Source organism: Ooceraea biroi, chromosome 7, assembly GCF_003672135.1.
Source record: "Ooceraea biroi isolate clonal line C1 chromosome 7, Obir_v5.4, whole genome shotgun sequence".
In the NCBI taxonomy this organism is placed as follows: Eukaryota; Metazoa; Arthropoda; class Insecta; order Hymenoptera; family Formicidae; genus Ooceraea; species Ooceraea biroi.
Genome location: NC_039512.1, coordinates 16,031,739 through 16,047,249, shown reverse-complemented (window position 1 = coordinate 16,047,249; position 15,511 = coordinate 16,031,739). Strand labels below are relative to the sequence as shown.

The window sequence follows — 15,511 nt, the reverse complement described above, 5'->3', positions numbered from 1 at the left end:
CATTTGGAACATCAACTGGACTACAGCCTATATCCGCGCGTGCTCTCGCGAAGCGCTTTGTTCTGTTGAACGCAGCTGTTAAATTCAGCATATCTTCATTCAATTTTTTGTTTCATAAAGACTATAGAAGTCTTGCGAAATAATTTTCTTAAACTTTACTATTATGAATTGAAATACATATATATATATGTAACAAGAAAAATGCCTGCGGGAGCGGAACGTCCAGCTTCAATGCCTTTTCAGGACAGTCAATATAATTGGACGGACGATTTACCAGTTTGCAAACAATCCGGTGTGTGTTTTACTGAGTTATTGTGACAGGATTCGTACTTAAAACGTTATTTAGAATTAGCCAATTTTTGAAAAATCGAAAAAATAGTTCTCATAATTTCTTATAACCTATAATACGTTTTGTTAAGTAATACTTTAATAATAACAACATGTACTTTTGTTAATAAATTTATTATGCGTACACATTAATTCTATTTCTATCGATAAGCATGTCTTTTTTTTAACGATTTTTTGAACAATTTACAAATTTAATTTAGAAAGAATATTTTAGTGCTTATTTTAATTTTGATATTTTACGTCATAAGAGTTAGACTTATTTAAAGTTTATATAATTAATAATTTGAATGGCAATAATGAAATTACTATAATGATAACAATATGAAATATTTTAGGAGTGGGGTTTTCCACTAATCAAATTTATCGAGAGGATGGATATCGACAAGAGGAACATCCCTTCGAAGATCGTAGCTTTCATTGTAGATATGACGACTCCACGTTTCTCTATGCCGTGTTTGACGGTCACGAGGGTACAAAAGCTGCCAATTTCGCTATGCAACGAATGGCTGCTGAGATCTTACTTGGACAGTTGAACGGCAAATCAACCGATGAAGAAATAAAGGAGGTTCTTCGGTAAGATTCCTATCAAGGAAATTGAATGAAACAAGTATTGAAATTAAAATTGCCAGTTTAAATCTCGTTAATTTAGTTAATGAAGATTTTATGCTGTCCACATGATACTGACGCTGTCACTCTTAGCCAAGCATTTACGGCAGTGGAAAGAGGATATCAGGAATCAGTTGGCGATCTGTTAGCGGAACGTGCCAGTCTGCAGTTTGACATACCCGATGGACTTAACTCCTACGAAACTTATCAAAAGTTTCCAGATTTGGTTGGTCATGCAACATTGTGACATCTAAACTACGTACAGCCGTGTCTTTTAACGAATTGTTTTTAATTCTCTTGCAGGTTGACAAGCTAAATGCATTAAATTGCGAATTGTCAGCTGGAACCAGCGCTGTGGTCGCCCTAGTCTACAGAGGGAGGCTGTACGTCGCGAATGTCGGAGACAGCAGAGCACTGTTATGCAAGACGGACAGCAATCAAGTACTGAGAGTCGTGCAACTGAGCGTGGATCATGATTTGAGAAACGAGGACGAGCTCCTGCGATTGTCTCATCTCGGTCTGGACGTTGAATCAATCAGGCAAGGTATATTCGATAAACATCTTTTTATATCGACTTTTATGTCGATTTATCTCATCGAAGAGAGAGATTTTTAGTAAATAGAACATGTTGAAGGTTCTCATCTCGGGAATCAAGAAAATACACGTTGCCTCGGTAACTATCTCGTTAAGGGTGGATACAGAGAATTCGAGGAGCTGGCAGCTTCCGCAGCAGAGCCGATCATCGGTGAGCCAGAGATCCACGGCAGCATCGAGCTGGACGAGTCTTGTAGATTCTTACTGCTTATGTCGCGCGGCCTCTACAAGTCGTTGGAGGAAGCGACCGGTACCGATCAGGTCAATAAGGAATTGGCCCTGATAGCGGTTGAGCAGGTACCGCTCTCGATAGTAGAACGCGAGAATAAGTAACTTTTCAATTAAATGACGCGATAATGAATAAATTTTTCGCTTTCGTCAAAAATACCCCCTTCATTTTCTTGCTTTGCCCAATTTCAGTTCCGAGTCCAGTCCACCTTGACCGGCGTTGCCCAGGCAGTAGTCGACAAGGTCGTAAGAATCCACCATGACGTGAACATGAGCAACACGCAGAGCACCATGACCACTGGCAAACGTGATGACATAACGCTTCTGGTGCGGAACTTCAATTTTCCGCTACCGCACGCCCTGAAGAGTCCGACTAGCCAGTCCGTCAGGTTCAATCCCGTGGTACAGACCGCGCCCATCAGTATACCGGACAACGAGGACTTCTCGAGCACCGGCACCGGCGCTACCGATGAGAACTTCGATACATCGACTACCGAGACCTCGACTACCTCCGATATTTATCCGCCTGGCGCCAGAATGACGGACCCAAATGCCAGGATCAAGCCTTACGTAGACTTCTCAGAGTATTACGAAAACGTCGAGAAAAGAAAGCAAGAGGGAACCTTGCCAGAAGGTATAAACTTTTGATGCTTTATCATCATGGATAAAGTATCTCAAACTACCAGAGATTGCACCGTAATAGTCATGTAAATACGTTCGCGAATGTTCCTACTGTTGCAGCACATTTTCAGTTAATTTTTCCATAATGCTCGTATTATAGCTATGTACGTACCAACATAAAGTATTTATTAATTTATGCCGTAACACGATTATTCTGCTTATCGAAACACTAAGTAAAAATTTATTATATTTAATAAATTAATTCAAGAATATGTAATATATATGTAGGGAAATTTATAACAATTTATGGAAAAATTGATATCACACTGTAGAAAAATATATTGTAAAAATAATATATTGTAAAATATATTATTAATATATAATTAATATATTGTAAAAAATCGCTTTTCACAAAATTTTCACGATGGCATTAACTCGAATAAACATATTAAATTAGTATGCAAAATTATAAATTACATCTTTCTCATTTATGCTACAAAATTACTCTCGTCCATATTTATACGTAAATAAGCGCTTACAAATATTTCGTTGGGGTAGATTTCAGGCGCTCGAACGCGGCCTTTTCGAGGCATTCCCTGTGATCGGGATGCGCAATTTGAATTAGCGCGTTCGCCCTTTGCCTTAAAGTTTTACCAAAAAGTTGAGCTACACCGTGCTCTGTGACTATGTAATGCGCGTGAGCTCTCGTAACAACCACGCCGGCTCCTGCGATTAAAATTAACGAAAATTAACAATGAAAATTATATTCGCACGTTTCATTAGGTTTGATTTACCGAGTTTAAGCATCGGCTGTATTTTACTCTCTCCTTTGCTGGTGACCGAGGGAAACGCAATGATAGCTTTCCCACGACCATCCTGGCTCTGTGCCGCGCCCTGAAGGAAGTCCAACTGGCCGCCAAAACCGGAATATATTTTACAGCCCAAGCTGTCCGAGCACACCTGGCCGGTAAGGTCTATTTCGATGCACGAGTTGATCGCCGTCATCTTCGGCTGCGTCGAGACCGCTCCCGGATTGTTCACGTAATCCATGGCTAGCAGCTCTGTGACGTGATGATAATTACGATTGACTGAATAACGCAAGAGTGCCTTACACCCATCACAGTAAAGCGGCTGCCATAATTACCAACAAATGGATTGTTGTGCAAGAAATCGTACAATCGTTTCGTGCCGATAGCCATGGAACCGATCATGCGTCCCCTGTGCTTGATCTTACACCTGTTCGTGATGTTGCCGCGCTCGACGAGGTCGACCATTGCGTCGCAGAGGACGTCCGAGTGGATACCAAGGTCCTTGTGATTGACCAAGGCGCAGAGCACTGCGTCCGGAATGTTACCGATGCCGAGTTGCAACGTCGCGCCATCCTCGATCAGCCGCTGCGCGATGATCTTCCCGATCTCCTGCTCAAGGTCGTTAGGCGGCGTGCAAGCTACGCTCGGCAAGGGACAATCGTACCTCACCGCCCAGTCGAAGTGGCTCGAGTGGATCACCGTGTCGCCAAACGATCTTGGCATGTGCTCGTTCACTTGCGCTGAAAGAAAATTCTTCTCGATGAACACAATGTCTAATGTCGGTAATTATTCACTTCGGTCATCAGTCTGGTTGATATCTTAATTTACGGTAAAATTCACCGACCGATAAGGACTTTGGCGGCACAAATCGCAGCGCGGGTGCAGCCCACGGTCACGCCAAGCGAACAGAATCCACGCACGTCCGGCATGCTCACGTGGATCAGCGCAATGTCCGGCGTGATCTTCTTTTCGTAGAACAACCTCGGCGCTTCATGCAGGAACAATGGGATGTAGTCTGCCCGCCCTTCGTTCACCGCCTCCCTGAGATTCGCGCCCACGTACAAGTTGACGGATCTAAAGTGCTCTTGAATTGTAACGTCGTCGCGGGCCTTTACTCATTTCCATTATTTCGCGCCAGGAATAGGGTTTCAAATAGGGATTGGCTCTATTACGAATACCGTACTCTCAAATTCCGGATTGGCAAACGGCGCGTCTCCCTCGAGGCACATGTGCAACAACCTGACGCCGCGCAGATTATTGCACACCCCGTGCTCGGTCATGGCGCGTACGAGTTCCATCGGCGTGGCCGCACCGCCTTGTATGAAGACTAGATGCTCTGGAAAGAAATCTTTATGTATAAACAGACACTCGTAATAATAATGATAATAAATTACGTTCGTCAAATGTTCAATAAGAGTATTACTTCTCAGAAAATTCCGGTAGTTTTGCAAGATAACACGCGCGACATTTTTAAAGAAACACTTTAGGACTATTTTCTATGTTTATTCACATTATTACAATTTTTTTAAATAAGATACTATAATTAAGTTAACTAAGTTGGCTAAGTTAATTTAACTAAGTTAAAAATATATATATATTTTTCATTTAAGTAACTTGATAAATATTATATTATAGAGCATATGTGAATCTTATATACAGCCCCTCTCCCATTTGCCAAAGATGATAAAATATAAAGACAAAAAATACAATTTAATGTTACATCACATCATATTATATATATATATATATATATATATATATATATATATATATCATATCATACATATCTAGTAATCTAGATTAGACTTTTGTCAAGTTGCTAATATTACTAATTACCAAGTTGCCAATAGCTATTAATATAGCATTAATTATATATTATATTAAAACACACATTCCGTTCATTTAATTAGCTAAAATAATTTTACTACGGATATTAATTATTAGTGGTTACTAAGTAATTAACTAATTAAAGTGTTAACCACTAACAGTCTTAAAACTTTAAAACAATGTTAAGTGATCGATATGTTGTAAGTTCCATCATAACATTTTAATAACTATATATTACATTTCAATTTTACACAATACTAATATATTAATCGAAACCTCGTCAAAAAATATGTACTGTGATAGCGTAACATAAAAAAGATACCAACTTTCCATATACAAATCTGAACGAAAGGCAGAAGAAATCACTTCAGTATTTTCAAATATACAATTCTTTGAAAAACATTATTATTAAAATTATTAAATCCAAAGAGCTTACAAAAGAAGGAATTGTGTATAAAACAATCTAAAAGATAGAAAGTGCGTTTATAAACATCAATTTACTGAAGTATAAAATTGCCATCTACCTGAATTTATAATCTTCACCGCATCTTCCACACAAACCCATTTCGGGCATCGTTTTAACGGTTGAGAGGGTTCCCTCATCACATATCGTCTGCATAAATGGAAAGGTTTCGTGCATCGAATTTTGTCGAACATTAATTTCAAGTTTCGAAACATCTTATCATTCCAAGACCGATAAGATCAAAGCCGTAAACTCTCAACTGTGATATACGCAGTATAAGTTTGTGATGGCTGTACGCCAAAATTTACATGATACACAATCTAAGATTTTGCTAGATACGTCAAACGGAGCGGATCCATTGCCATCTTCGTAAAATCGCTATCTGAACATCTGATTTAGCGATACTCGATTTTTTGACGGCGTTCGCGTACTTGATGCATTTTAACGTTTGCGCAATTTGAATACACTTCGTACTTCCAAAATTATGAGCAGAATTATCCTTTGATATTTTTTAAAATAAGGAAAAAATATATAAAAAATATAGTATGTATGCAATAAAATGCCAACAATATCAGCGTTCTCACTTTGTATATTTCTTTTTGTATATATACTCATACCTCGACTTCATTATTACATGGTAACATGGGAAATTATACAAAGGAACATTCGCAAATTTAATATAAAAACTGCTTACCTCTGTCGGAATGGCATTGAAAGAGGGGCGCCGGTTTTATTTGTCTAACCGTGTCTGAAGCGCGAACACGTTTCTTTTCTCGCGATATAAAACACATGTCTAGTTTCATTAGCATCTATATATATGGAAACGAGCACAGTCCCACATTACGGACTTTTACATAAATGTTAAAATTTAGCGTGTTAATTTTCTGATCTAGTGCATATTTACTCTTCCTCTTTTTCTGTCTCTCTTTCTTTCTCTTAATCTAGGAGGAGGAGGCCGATGACTCGTTAATCCGGCAAGAGAGCGCGAGATTATCGTACAAGAAGAAGACACTTCGTGATGACGATTGTCCACTGTACGCGGCACTGTACACGCGGACGAGCGAGATACCGTGTAAAATGCTATTAAATGTGAATTTCCTGTACGTTCTTGGGTTTATGGCGCGGGCATCATCTTCAAGCGTTCGAACGCTGACTTCTCGAGTGCCTCTCTGTGGTCCGGATGGGCCACTTGAATCAATTCGTACGCGCGTTGCTGAAGACTCTTGCCGAACAGGCTGGCGATCCCTTGCTCGGTTACAACGTACCGCGCTACTGCTCTGTTGGTAACTACTCCGGCTCCTGTTAACGGAGAAAAGATGAATTATGATTTGTTTCATAATTTTTAGTTTTTGTAATAATTTAATTAATATTAAAATTCACTCATATTAATTGTTATACACAATGATACGTCAACATTAACGAAATATCAGCTGATTCATCATAGATCTGATAGATTTATACACTTACCACTCGTTAGGACCGGCTGTATCTTGCTGCGTCCCTTAGCGGTAACCGATTGAAGCGCTATGATCGGTTTGCCTTGCCGGTCGTCGCTCATCGCCGCGCCCGTGATAAAGTCCAGCTGCCCACCAAAGCCGGAGTACATCCTTGTCCCGATACTGTCCGAGCAGATTTGACCGGTAATATCAACCTCGATGCACGAGTTGATGGCCGTCATCTTTGGCTGTTTGCAGACTATTTTAGGGTCGTTCACGTAATCGACCACCAACATTTCTGTGAAGACAAGAGAAGTACGTCAAAATGAATCAGGACAAATAAAGCTGATAATAACTTCAAACGGTGGAGAAATTGTTACGAGTATCGACCTATGAAGGGATTGTTGTCCATGAAGTCGTACAGCTTCTCCGAGCCTACGCAGAATGAGCCAACGATCCGGCCCTTGTGCATTGTCTTATTGTTGTTCGTGATGCAGCCTTTGTTCACGAGGTCCACCACGCCGTCGCTGAACATCTCGCTGTGAATTCCCAGATCCTTGTGGTCGCCCAACAACGACAACACGGCGTCAGGTATGCTGCCGATGCCCAGCTGCAACGTGGCGCCGTTCACCACCAGGTTCTCGGCGATGTGCTTGCCGATCTGTTGCTCAGCCTTGGACGGTGCCTTCACTGGATGGACCGGTAACGGCTGATGGTGCTCCACGGCGAAGTCCAGATGGCTAACGTGGATGAGAGCGTCGCCGAAGGTCCTGGGCATGTGCTTATTGACTAGGGCTGTAAAAATAAAATTTCCTCTCAAACCTCTGCACCCCGAAAGGAGCGTGAACATTTTCCGAGATTTTCCGAGATTTACCTACGATACGTTTGGAATGACTGATGGCAGACCGAGCGCAGTCCACGCTGGTGCCGAGGGAACAGTAGCCCTTGTCGTCCGGCGGAGACACGTGGATGAGCGAAATGTGCGGTTTTACGTAGCCTTCTTTAAACAGGCGAGGTATCTCGTGTAGGAAGATGGGAATGCAATCGGCGGTGCCTGCGTTCACTGCAGGCCGCACGTTGCCACCGATGAACAAGCTGATCGATCTGAAGTGTTCTAAGCACACAAATGCATTGTAAAACACCTGCACGATACGCGAATTTTGTAAGAATAGACACGCTCGGTTTGCATATATCAATTCTCGGAAGTTTTCAGTACTCTTAAGTGTTTAGAAAAAAATCTATTTAAAGACAACGAAATCTTAAAAATTCAAAGGTTTGTATATAACGGATTAACTCAGCAGAAAATTATGCAAAATGGAGTCATAAGTCAAGTGAAAACAAGCTGTACGGCATAAAGCAGTATGGGAAGATAAAGTAACAAGTTAAATGGTGAGTTGTTATTCAGATATTTCAAAAGACAGGAGATTACAGAGGCAGCGTCGTCGCAACATACTTGCGTTCTCTGGTTTAGCGAATGGAGCTGGCCCCTCGAGATGCATGTGATATAAGCGGACGTTTCTCACATCACAGCGTACTCCATAGTCGGTCATAGCCCGCGACAGCTCGACGGGCGTTGCCGCCGCACCCTGGATGTACACTACTTGATCTGCAAATAAAGAATCGAAGGTTGAAAAATACCCTTTGCAATTAGTTCAAAAATAAAAAAGTTTATCAGGGTTTCTTATCAGAATTTTATCGGGATAAAATTGATAGAAAATTAAATTAATGACGAAATTAAATAATATGGTTCCATTATTTGTTTAAAGCTTGATATTGCATACTCTTTGGCTGCGGTCTATTTAACGTTTCAAATGCTTCAGGATATTTTTTATCCTTTTCTTATCCGAAATAAAAAGAAGGAAAAAAGTGTTTTGAAGCGTTTAGCACTTATTGTATCACAGTCTCTGTCCAATCAAAGATATACGATGAATAATGACACATTATTCCGCGATGTCCTTCTATGTATTTCTATTTGAATGTGTTATTCTTATTATTATATGAATTACTGCGTACGTCATGATATTTGATATAAAAAAATTGATAAAGCAGAGATTATTTTCCACTTCGGTGATAGAAAAGCTGACGCAGTCGAGGACTTTTGCACTTTGTATCTCGCAACATACTGAACAGAGTGCAGCGTACATTGCAACGTAATATTATTTAGTTTATTATATTTTGTGTATTTATTAAATGTCGCGTGTATTTATTAAATAAATATATCTTTTGTAATAAATACTTATATGTTTACTGAATCAATATGTTTTAAATATTACTAGTAATCATTTTCATGAAGCATAAACTGTAGAACAAAGTTAAGAATTTGCACTCAGTAATTCAATATTACACAATATATTCTTACATATTCAATATTCTTATTATTTGCATCAAATAGATATGTTTTTCAATTCTTCATTAATAAGTTGACTCGATGAGTTTTTTTAGTACGTACGCACCCAGCTTATTAGAATTCTTGTTAGCACTCTGGCAGAACGACAATATTTATCTTGATAGTTGCAAATAGTGTATTATTAAAGGAATTCTAGTTTTGAAGAAGTTTAAAATCTACAGACTTTGAACAAAATAACAGAGAATATTGAACTCAAAGATTTTTGTATCCACGTATAAAAAGATATTCTTTTTTATCCGGTAAATCTTATCAGGACGTTACGTACACACAATATGTTACGTGATCACATATGACATTTCAGCTCTACCTTAATGTGTTTCAATTACTAACACGCGAATCTTTTCACCGGAAATAATTAGTCCCGGTACCAACAAAATTTCGTAAATTACAAAACAGAAGTTATATAGCAATTTGTGTTTTTTCAGAGCGTAATGCATCGTCTTTTATTTTATTTATATCATTGCACGAGCAACATTACAGGACGGGAGAGTCGCGTGGATGTTTACACTGCGTGAGAATCTTCACTCGAAATAATCTGGTTTATTGTATACAAGACCGACAAAACTTTTAGTCGGTGGTCTATATTTAAACAAGAGCTAGACTTTGATATCCACACGCATTTCACAGACTCAGCCACGTATCAGCACATATTTACGTGATGATGAGGTCAATGCTGGTAGCTAATCTCCTTCTCTTTATATCACCTGCACAGCTGTCGGTGAATTTTTTCAGCTTGATTAATCTAGAAAACTATATCGTAAAGTCGGAATTTTAAAAGTCGCTCATAACTTTTGTTTTATAAATGGATGGACAAGTTGTAAAGACAAAAAATAATTTAAGGATTTCGATAGCTTAATGGGAATCAAAAAGCACATTAAGAGCGACAAGGATGTGTTACAACAGAATGACGTCATCCTAGAGCGGCGAACGTTTCAAGGACAAAGATGGTTTCTGGATGAGCATAGAATTACCTCCACGTGGCCCGCTTTCACATTATTTGCGTACGATTTTCGTGAATTCCTCTTAAATCGGATTATATATATAATCACTATAAAATTTATAAATATAATTACATTTATGTAATAAAAACTTCCTGCTGAGTAAAAAAAGATTAAGTCATTTCTGTGGTTATGATGCTGCAAAAGTGTCTTGAATCGATAACCGGTAAAAAATTAAAAAATTCAGAATAGCCGTAACGAAAAGTAATGGAACTGATCTGCAATTGTTTAACGCAGATTAATTGTCAATTTCCTTTTTCATTGAAAAGAATAAAAAAATGTCTCTTAGCTATCACTCTCGTTCATGATTAATGATAAATACCAGACATCAATGAATTAAATAACACTGCGATTGCAAGACGGATCAATTTTATCGAACGCTCAAATGTTTCGTGTAAACACCGTCATTGTGTCTCGGATAATGCGAACGGCTACCATTATGGTAATCGATGCTGGCAAGTATAAGAGAGTAAGTTGATAACCGCGAGTTTCGACATCGAGATAAAAAGTGCATGCGAGCAACTGGGCGACTCGCTTAAACTGCATCGAACATTGTTCATTGACGTGCCCGTCCGTAAATCATTCCCCGTGACGGCCGTACGAAAATAATCGTAACGAATTCAAGGCGAGGTACTAAGTATATCCCGCGCGCGCGAGTCGGCAATCGATTATCTCACAAGTGGTGACTTGACGCGCGATATTTGGCCGAATGCAAATATGTACGCGTTCCACATCCACGTCACGAGCCTAAACCAGTTGACATATTCTAATTTCGGTAATGTCGCAAAAAGTTCTCGTGGAAACGCTTGCAGAAACCTAATAAATAAATACATGCTTGCATCTAATGAATAAATGCATTTGTCTGTTGCATTTATCTATCTGAGAATTTGAATATTCCAATTTTACGTCCGCGTGTGCGCGTTACATGTAAAATTCCTTAAACCGAGCAATCTGACAATTTTATTAATTCCTAAATACATGTCTCATGCTCTACCAACTGAGATAGCCGGGCTTGTATTTAATAAAATTTGCCAGATTGCTCGGTTAAAGGAATTTTCATTTATTTATTTACTCTGGCGGACTGCAAATAATTATTTTGAGCTTAGCATGCAAAATATGATTACAGATTTCGTTGTGTGTGTGCCTACATTTTCTGTGTCTACGTTTACTTCTTAATTGTTAGAGGAGAATCCCCTATTATGAGATATGCTCCTAATATGAGATAATGGGGTTTCTGCTAAACTAGTGAGCACCATCTGTTAGTTCCACCATGAACTTATTACTCTTGGTGTAAAATGTATTTAGTGAAAAATTCATTGTTCGTTATTGCGTTTAGCCTTTGCAAGAAAAGGTTTGTGAAATTGTGAACATGTCAAAGGAACTTGAGGTAAGTCTTTAAACCTTGTTTATTATATAATAAAGAAATGGTTGGCAATAAATTCAGTATGCAATGATAGAGTAGAATCGTAGTAACAGGAAAATACGCGATTTGTTGAATTGCTTAATTGTAGAGGTTAGATTTTATGATCGCGAAACCGCTAGGCATGTGGCTCGTATAATGAGATATTCAGGGTACTCTTAATATGAGATAATTATTGCTCGAATATGAAGATTATGTAGTGTAATAAAAAGAAAGAAAATACTACTTAAGGTTAAAGAAAAGTTAATACGAATTTATATTACGAATTTTTGTGTATTTAATTTTTATAAAATCTGACTATGGAGGTTAGAGAAACGAGGAAGCGTCGACAGTGGAATCGTGAAGATTTGGCGAAGGCTGTGGCAGCAATATTTTTATAAAACTATCTAATAAAGTTTTTTAATTGCAATACTGATGTATTTTGCACTTTTAACACCGATTTCTCGAGGTATCTTATATTAGGAGCAACTTTCTCGATCCTGCGTAAAGCTCTTTTTTCAAATTTTTTTAATTTTCAGAAAAAATAACATTTAAATTAGATTTTTCATTTGACCAACCTAAAGCTTATTAAATTCTCTTCAAGATAACGCATTACATTTTTTAATTCTGCCTATAGATTTCCTTACATTCGGCAAAATCGATATGGTATCTCATAATCGGGGACTTTCCTCTACTTCTGATTCTATTCGAAATCTATGTAATGTTTGTTCATTATAAGACACTACAAACTTTATTATCGAAAAGCGCTGTACAATGTTTTTCTACGCTCGTGTATCACGCTCACGAATCAAGTCGATAGAATAAACTTCACAGATAAATATCTTTCACAGCACGATACCCATGGTATTTTGCCGCGTGCGCTGCCCACGTTTAATCCAATCGCGGGCGATAAGCAGCCTGGGAGGAAGTTCAACTTAATGGGTCGCTCAAAGCGACGGCGGTGACCGCGTATCTATACACAACTCCTCTAACATTATGATTGATCATCCTAGGCTCCCCGAGGTCATATATCTCGTCTTGATTAAATATTCACGCAACGTAATGATAATAATATCCTTTATCTCTCTCTAGCAGGAACGGGTTCTAAAAAAGGAGATACAATATGTGTGCATAAATATCGTGATTATCGTGGATATTTTGTATTCGGGCAAACGATCGATTGCTAAACGATCCGTGGTCTACGATAGTTGTACAATCAAATAAAGAGGTCAGCTTAGAACTCGGCCTTGTCCTCGCAATGTCGACCTCTCCCTTTCCTATTAAACCATACTGCACTGGGTTCACTGGGACCTGCGATTAGGACCCGCGTGTAGTTCCAACAGTAATCTACGCTGATAAACCTTCCTTTGCTTTCATTATTATTATAAAATTAATGATTTTATTACGACATGGATCGAGAAAGAATGTCAATGTCATAGTGACGACATATCGATGAATCAACCGTCCTGACATTTGCGACATTGATCGGGGAATCGATCGAGCGGGAAAACATCGCGTCAGCCGTTTCCGGGTGTCAACGACGACAGAGAGATCCGTCATCGATTACCTGAGTCGAGTTCCGCCTGTTCGATAGCCTCGTCGGCGGTTTTCAGCCAACAGGGTTCCTTGCCGGCGATTGGCATCGACGGCTCGTTCACGTACGTGAAGTACGTCTTCCTGGACGCATGCTGGAGGCAAGGTCGCGACGTGGACGTCATCGTCGCGAGTGCCCGTGTCAGGCTGGTAATTCGCTTGAGCGCCGCCATCGCTTCGACGGATCGACCAGTCGTTCGCCAGTTGCCACCAGATCGCTCGCGCGCGCACTGACTCGATCAACCGAACGGCCGCGCGTCGCGACCGTGCAGCCTTTCGATCCCTTCCACCCCGAACGCGCGAGAAACAGCGACCGCTATCTGACTACTCGATACTCCGCACCGCGCGCGACGAGTGTCAGAGACCGACCGAGGCAGCGCCACCTCGAGCTCTCGCTGCGAGAGTTTCGCAACGGCGCGATTCGTGCCCAACGTCACGATAGTTGTGTCACGTCCCGTAATTTATTGTGTGTTTAAAATGCAAATAAATGTTGGAAATGTGGAAGAAAGGAAAGTGAAATGTAGGAATTATAGATGTAAATTATATAAAGTTAGGTCGTTACGTAATTTGTACTGAATAATACCCATACGGCACAGAAGCTGGCACCAACGTTGCAACGTTGCAAATTGCAATGCAACAGTACAAAGACATCGCAGAGATATATATCCGCAAAATACCAGCACACTTGTAGCAACATGACATTAATATTTCGGAAACATTGCACAATCAAAATTTGTAATTAATTAATGTTAATAATTCATTTTATTAAAACATTGGAGTCTTCCTATCCTAACGAGATTCGTCCAAATCTATTCGACCAATGATGTGTGATGACCAGAATCTGAGCTCGGTAATATATATACGTGCATGCGGTGTTTGTCTCTTTCGACTATCTAAAGAACAGGCTGGTTGTACGACGCGAGCATCATTCTAAAAGAAAGTAGTTACGTAAAAGAAAAAGATAAGTACTTTTTTATAATATTATGTCTAATTATAGCACTTGTGCTGTTAATCTTGTATCTATTAATTATAATAGAGAATCACTCTATTTGCCTATCTCACGGTTTAGATCACTATAACCTCAAAATTATGGAAATTCATTAGAAAACTGCATATTAATAGTTGTAATATTTTTAATAACTTTTTCTGTTATAAAAGCTGTTCGTGAAATACACAATCATGCCACTGATGCAGAAATTGCTGAATGCCTTTCCAAGTGGCTTGCTCAAGTTCCGGTTAGGATTGAGAGATTAAAGTATGTCATTTTACATATAATTCTATACATACTTGCAGTATGTATATTTTTATGTAATTTTATGCTAATATATGAATTTTAATTCCTATTTTATTTTTACAGGCAACATACAAACAAAAACGAAGAAGATTCAATTATTTAATTAAAGGAAAAATAATATCTCAAGAAGAGGATTTTTAAGTTTTTTTTAATAAAGAACAGTTACTTTTTTATAACAAAAATAGAGAAAATGTTTATTTCATTTTTTATTACTATTGTTATATTACATATAATTGTCTATTTATGTTAATAAATAAAAATATTGAAGTTATATGAATAAAAATATTTAAAGTATATAATAATGAATAATTATAATTATTGCAAATTCATTACATTGCAATATTATTATGACGTTTCGTTGCAATGTTCCGAAAAGCGGACATTTTCACATTCCTGCAATCCCATAGCAATGCTGCAGAAACATTTCGCAGTGAATTTGCAATGTTGCTACGTTGCGGTGGAAGATTCCTGCAATATATATGCAATCTTTTCGTGCTGTATGGGTAGAAATGTTAGATTGTTAGATAACATATTTTTTTTTAACTGTCATACTGTTAACATATTTATGTTAACAGTATGAAAATTAAGCTTGCAGCATATTTATGTAATATCTTGTAATATCTATATGAAAAGTATTTATATAGAAGATTATATCAACTAGTCAAGAATTTTATAAAAGCGGCAATTTATTCAAAATAATTATAAATAATTAAAATATAATGGTTGTAACATATATCCATCCCGTTTTTAATTGTAACATATATTCGTTATTAAAATCGAAACAAATATAATGTTATACTTGCTGCAGAATGGAATAAATTCCAACATGCATCAAAATGATCAAAATTTGACAATCAGCAATATTATGTTCGTAGTTAATCGCGCTGT

The 15,511-nt window shown here is 38.4% G+C and overlaps 3 protein-coding genes across 5 annotated transcripts; 1 reads left to right on the top strand and 2 right to left on the bottom strand.

Moving 5' to 3' along the window:
- The first annotated feature begins 48 nt into the window (after positions 1-48).
- LOC105274898 (TGF-beta-activated kinase 1 and MAP3K7-binding protein 1) lies at positions 49-2,870 on the top strand. Of its 3 annotated transcripts, none has more exons than XM_011331373.3 (6): positions 49-292; positions 684-921; positions 1,048-1,180; positions 1,258-1,498; positions 1,577-1,845; positions 1,969-2,866. In XM_011331373.3, exons 1-6 carry the CDS (start codon positions 202-204, stop codon positions 2,422-2,424), a joined length of 1,428 nt encoding a protein of 475 aa, XP_011329675.1. In that variant the 5' UTR covers positions 49-201; the 3' UTR covers positions 2,425-2,866. The 3 variants fall into 3 exon arrangements, with proteins under 3 accessions (XP_011329675.1, XP_011329685.1, XP_011329693.1); XM_011331383.3 differs by having other exon boundaries at positions 1,589-1,845; positions 1,969-2,863; XM_011331391.3 differs by lacking the exon at positions 49-292 and having other exon boundaries at positions 789-921; positions 998-1,180; positions 1,969-2,870.
- LOC105274882 (4-hydroxybutyrate coenzyme A transferase) lies at positions 2,735-5,925 on the bottom strand. The gene is made up of 6 exons (XM_011331349.3): positions 5,558-5,925; positions 4,390-4,542; positions 4,051-4,290; positions 3,542-3,946; positions 3,192-3,458; positions 2,735-3,123 (listed from the first exon to the last, which is right to left on the bottom strand). Exons 1-6 carry the CDS (start codon positions 5,709-5,711, stop codon positions 2,933-2,935), a joined length of 1,410 nt encoding a protein of 469 aa, XP_011329651.1. The 5' UTR covers positions 5,712-5,925; the 3' UTR covers positions 2,735-2,932.
- Positions 5,926-6,069: 144 nt separating this feature from the next.
- Positions 6,070-13,622, bottom strand: LOC105274889 (4-hydroxybutyrate coenzyme A transferase). The gene is made up of 6 exons (XM_011331360.3): positions 13,304-13,622; positions 8,386-8,538; positions 7,807-8,046; positions 7,323-7,727; positions 6,964-7,230; positions 6,070-6,795 (listed from the first exon to the last, which is right to left on the bottom strand). Exons 1-6 carry the CDS (start codon positions 13,500-13,502, stop codon positions 6,611-6,613), a joined length of 1,449 nt encoding a protein of 482 aa, XP_011329662.1. The 5' UTR covers positions 13,503-13,622; the 3' UTR covers positions 6,070-6,610.
- Positions 13,623-15,511: the final 1,889 nt, after the last annotated feature.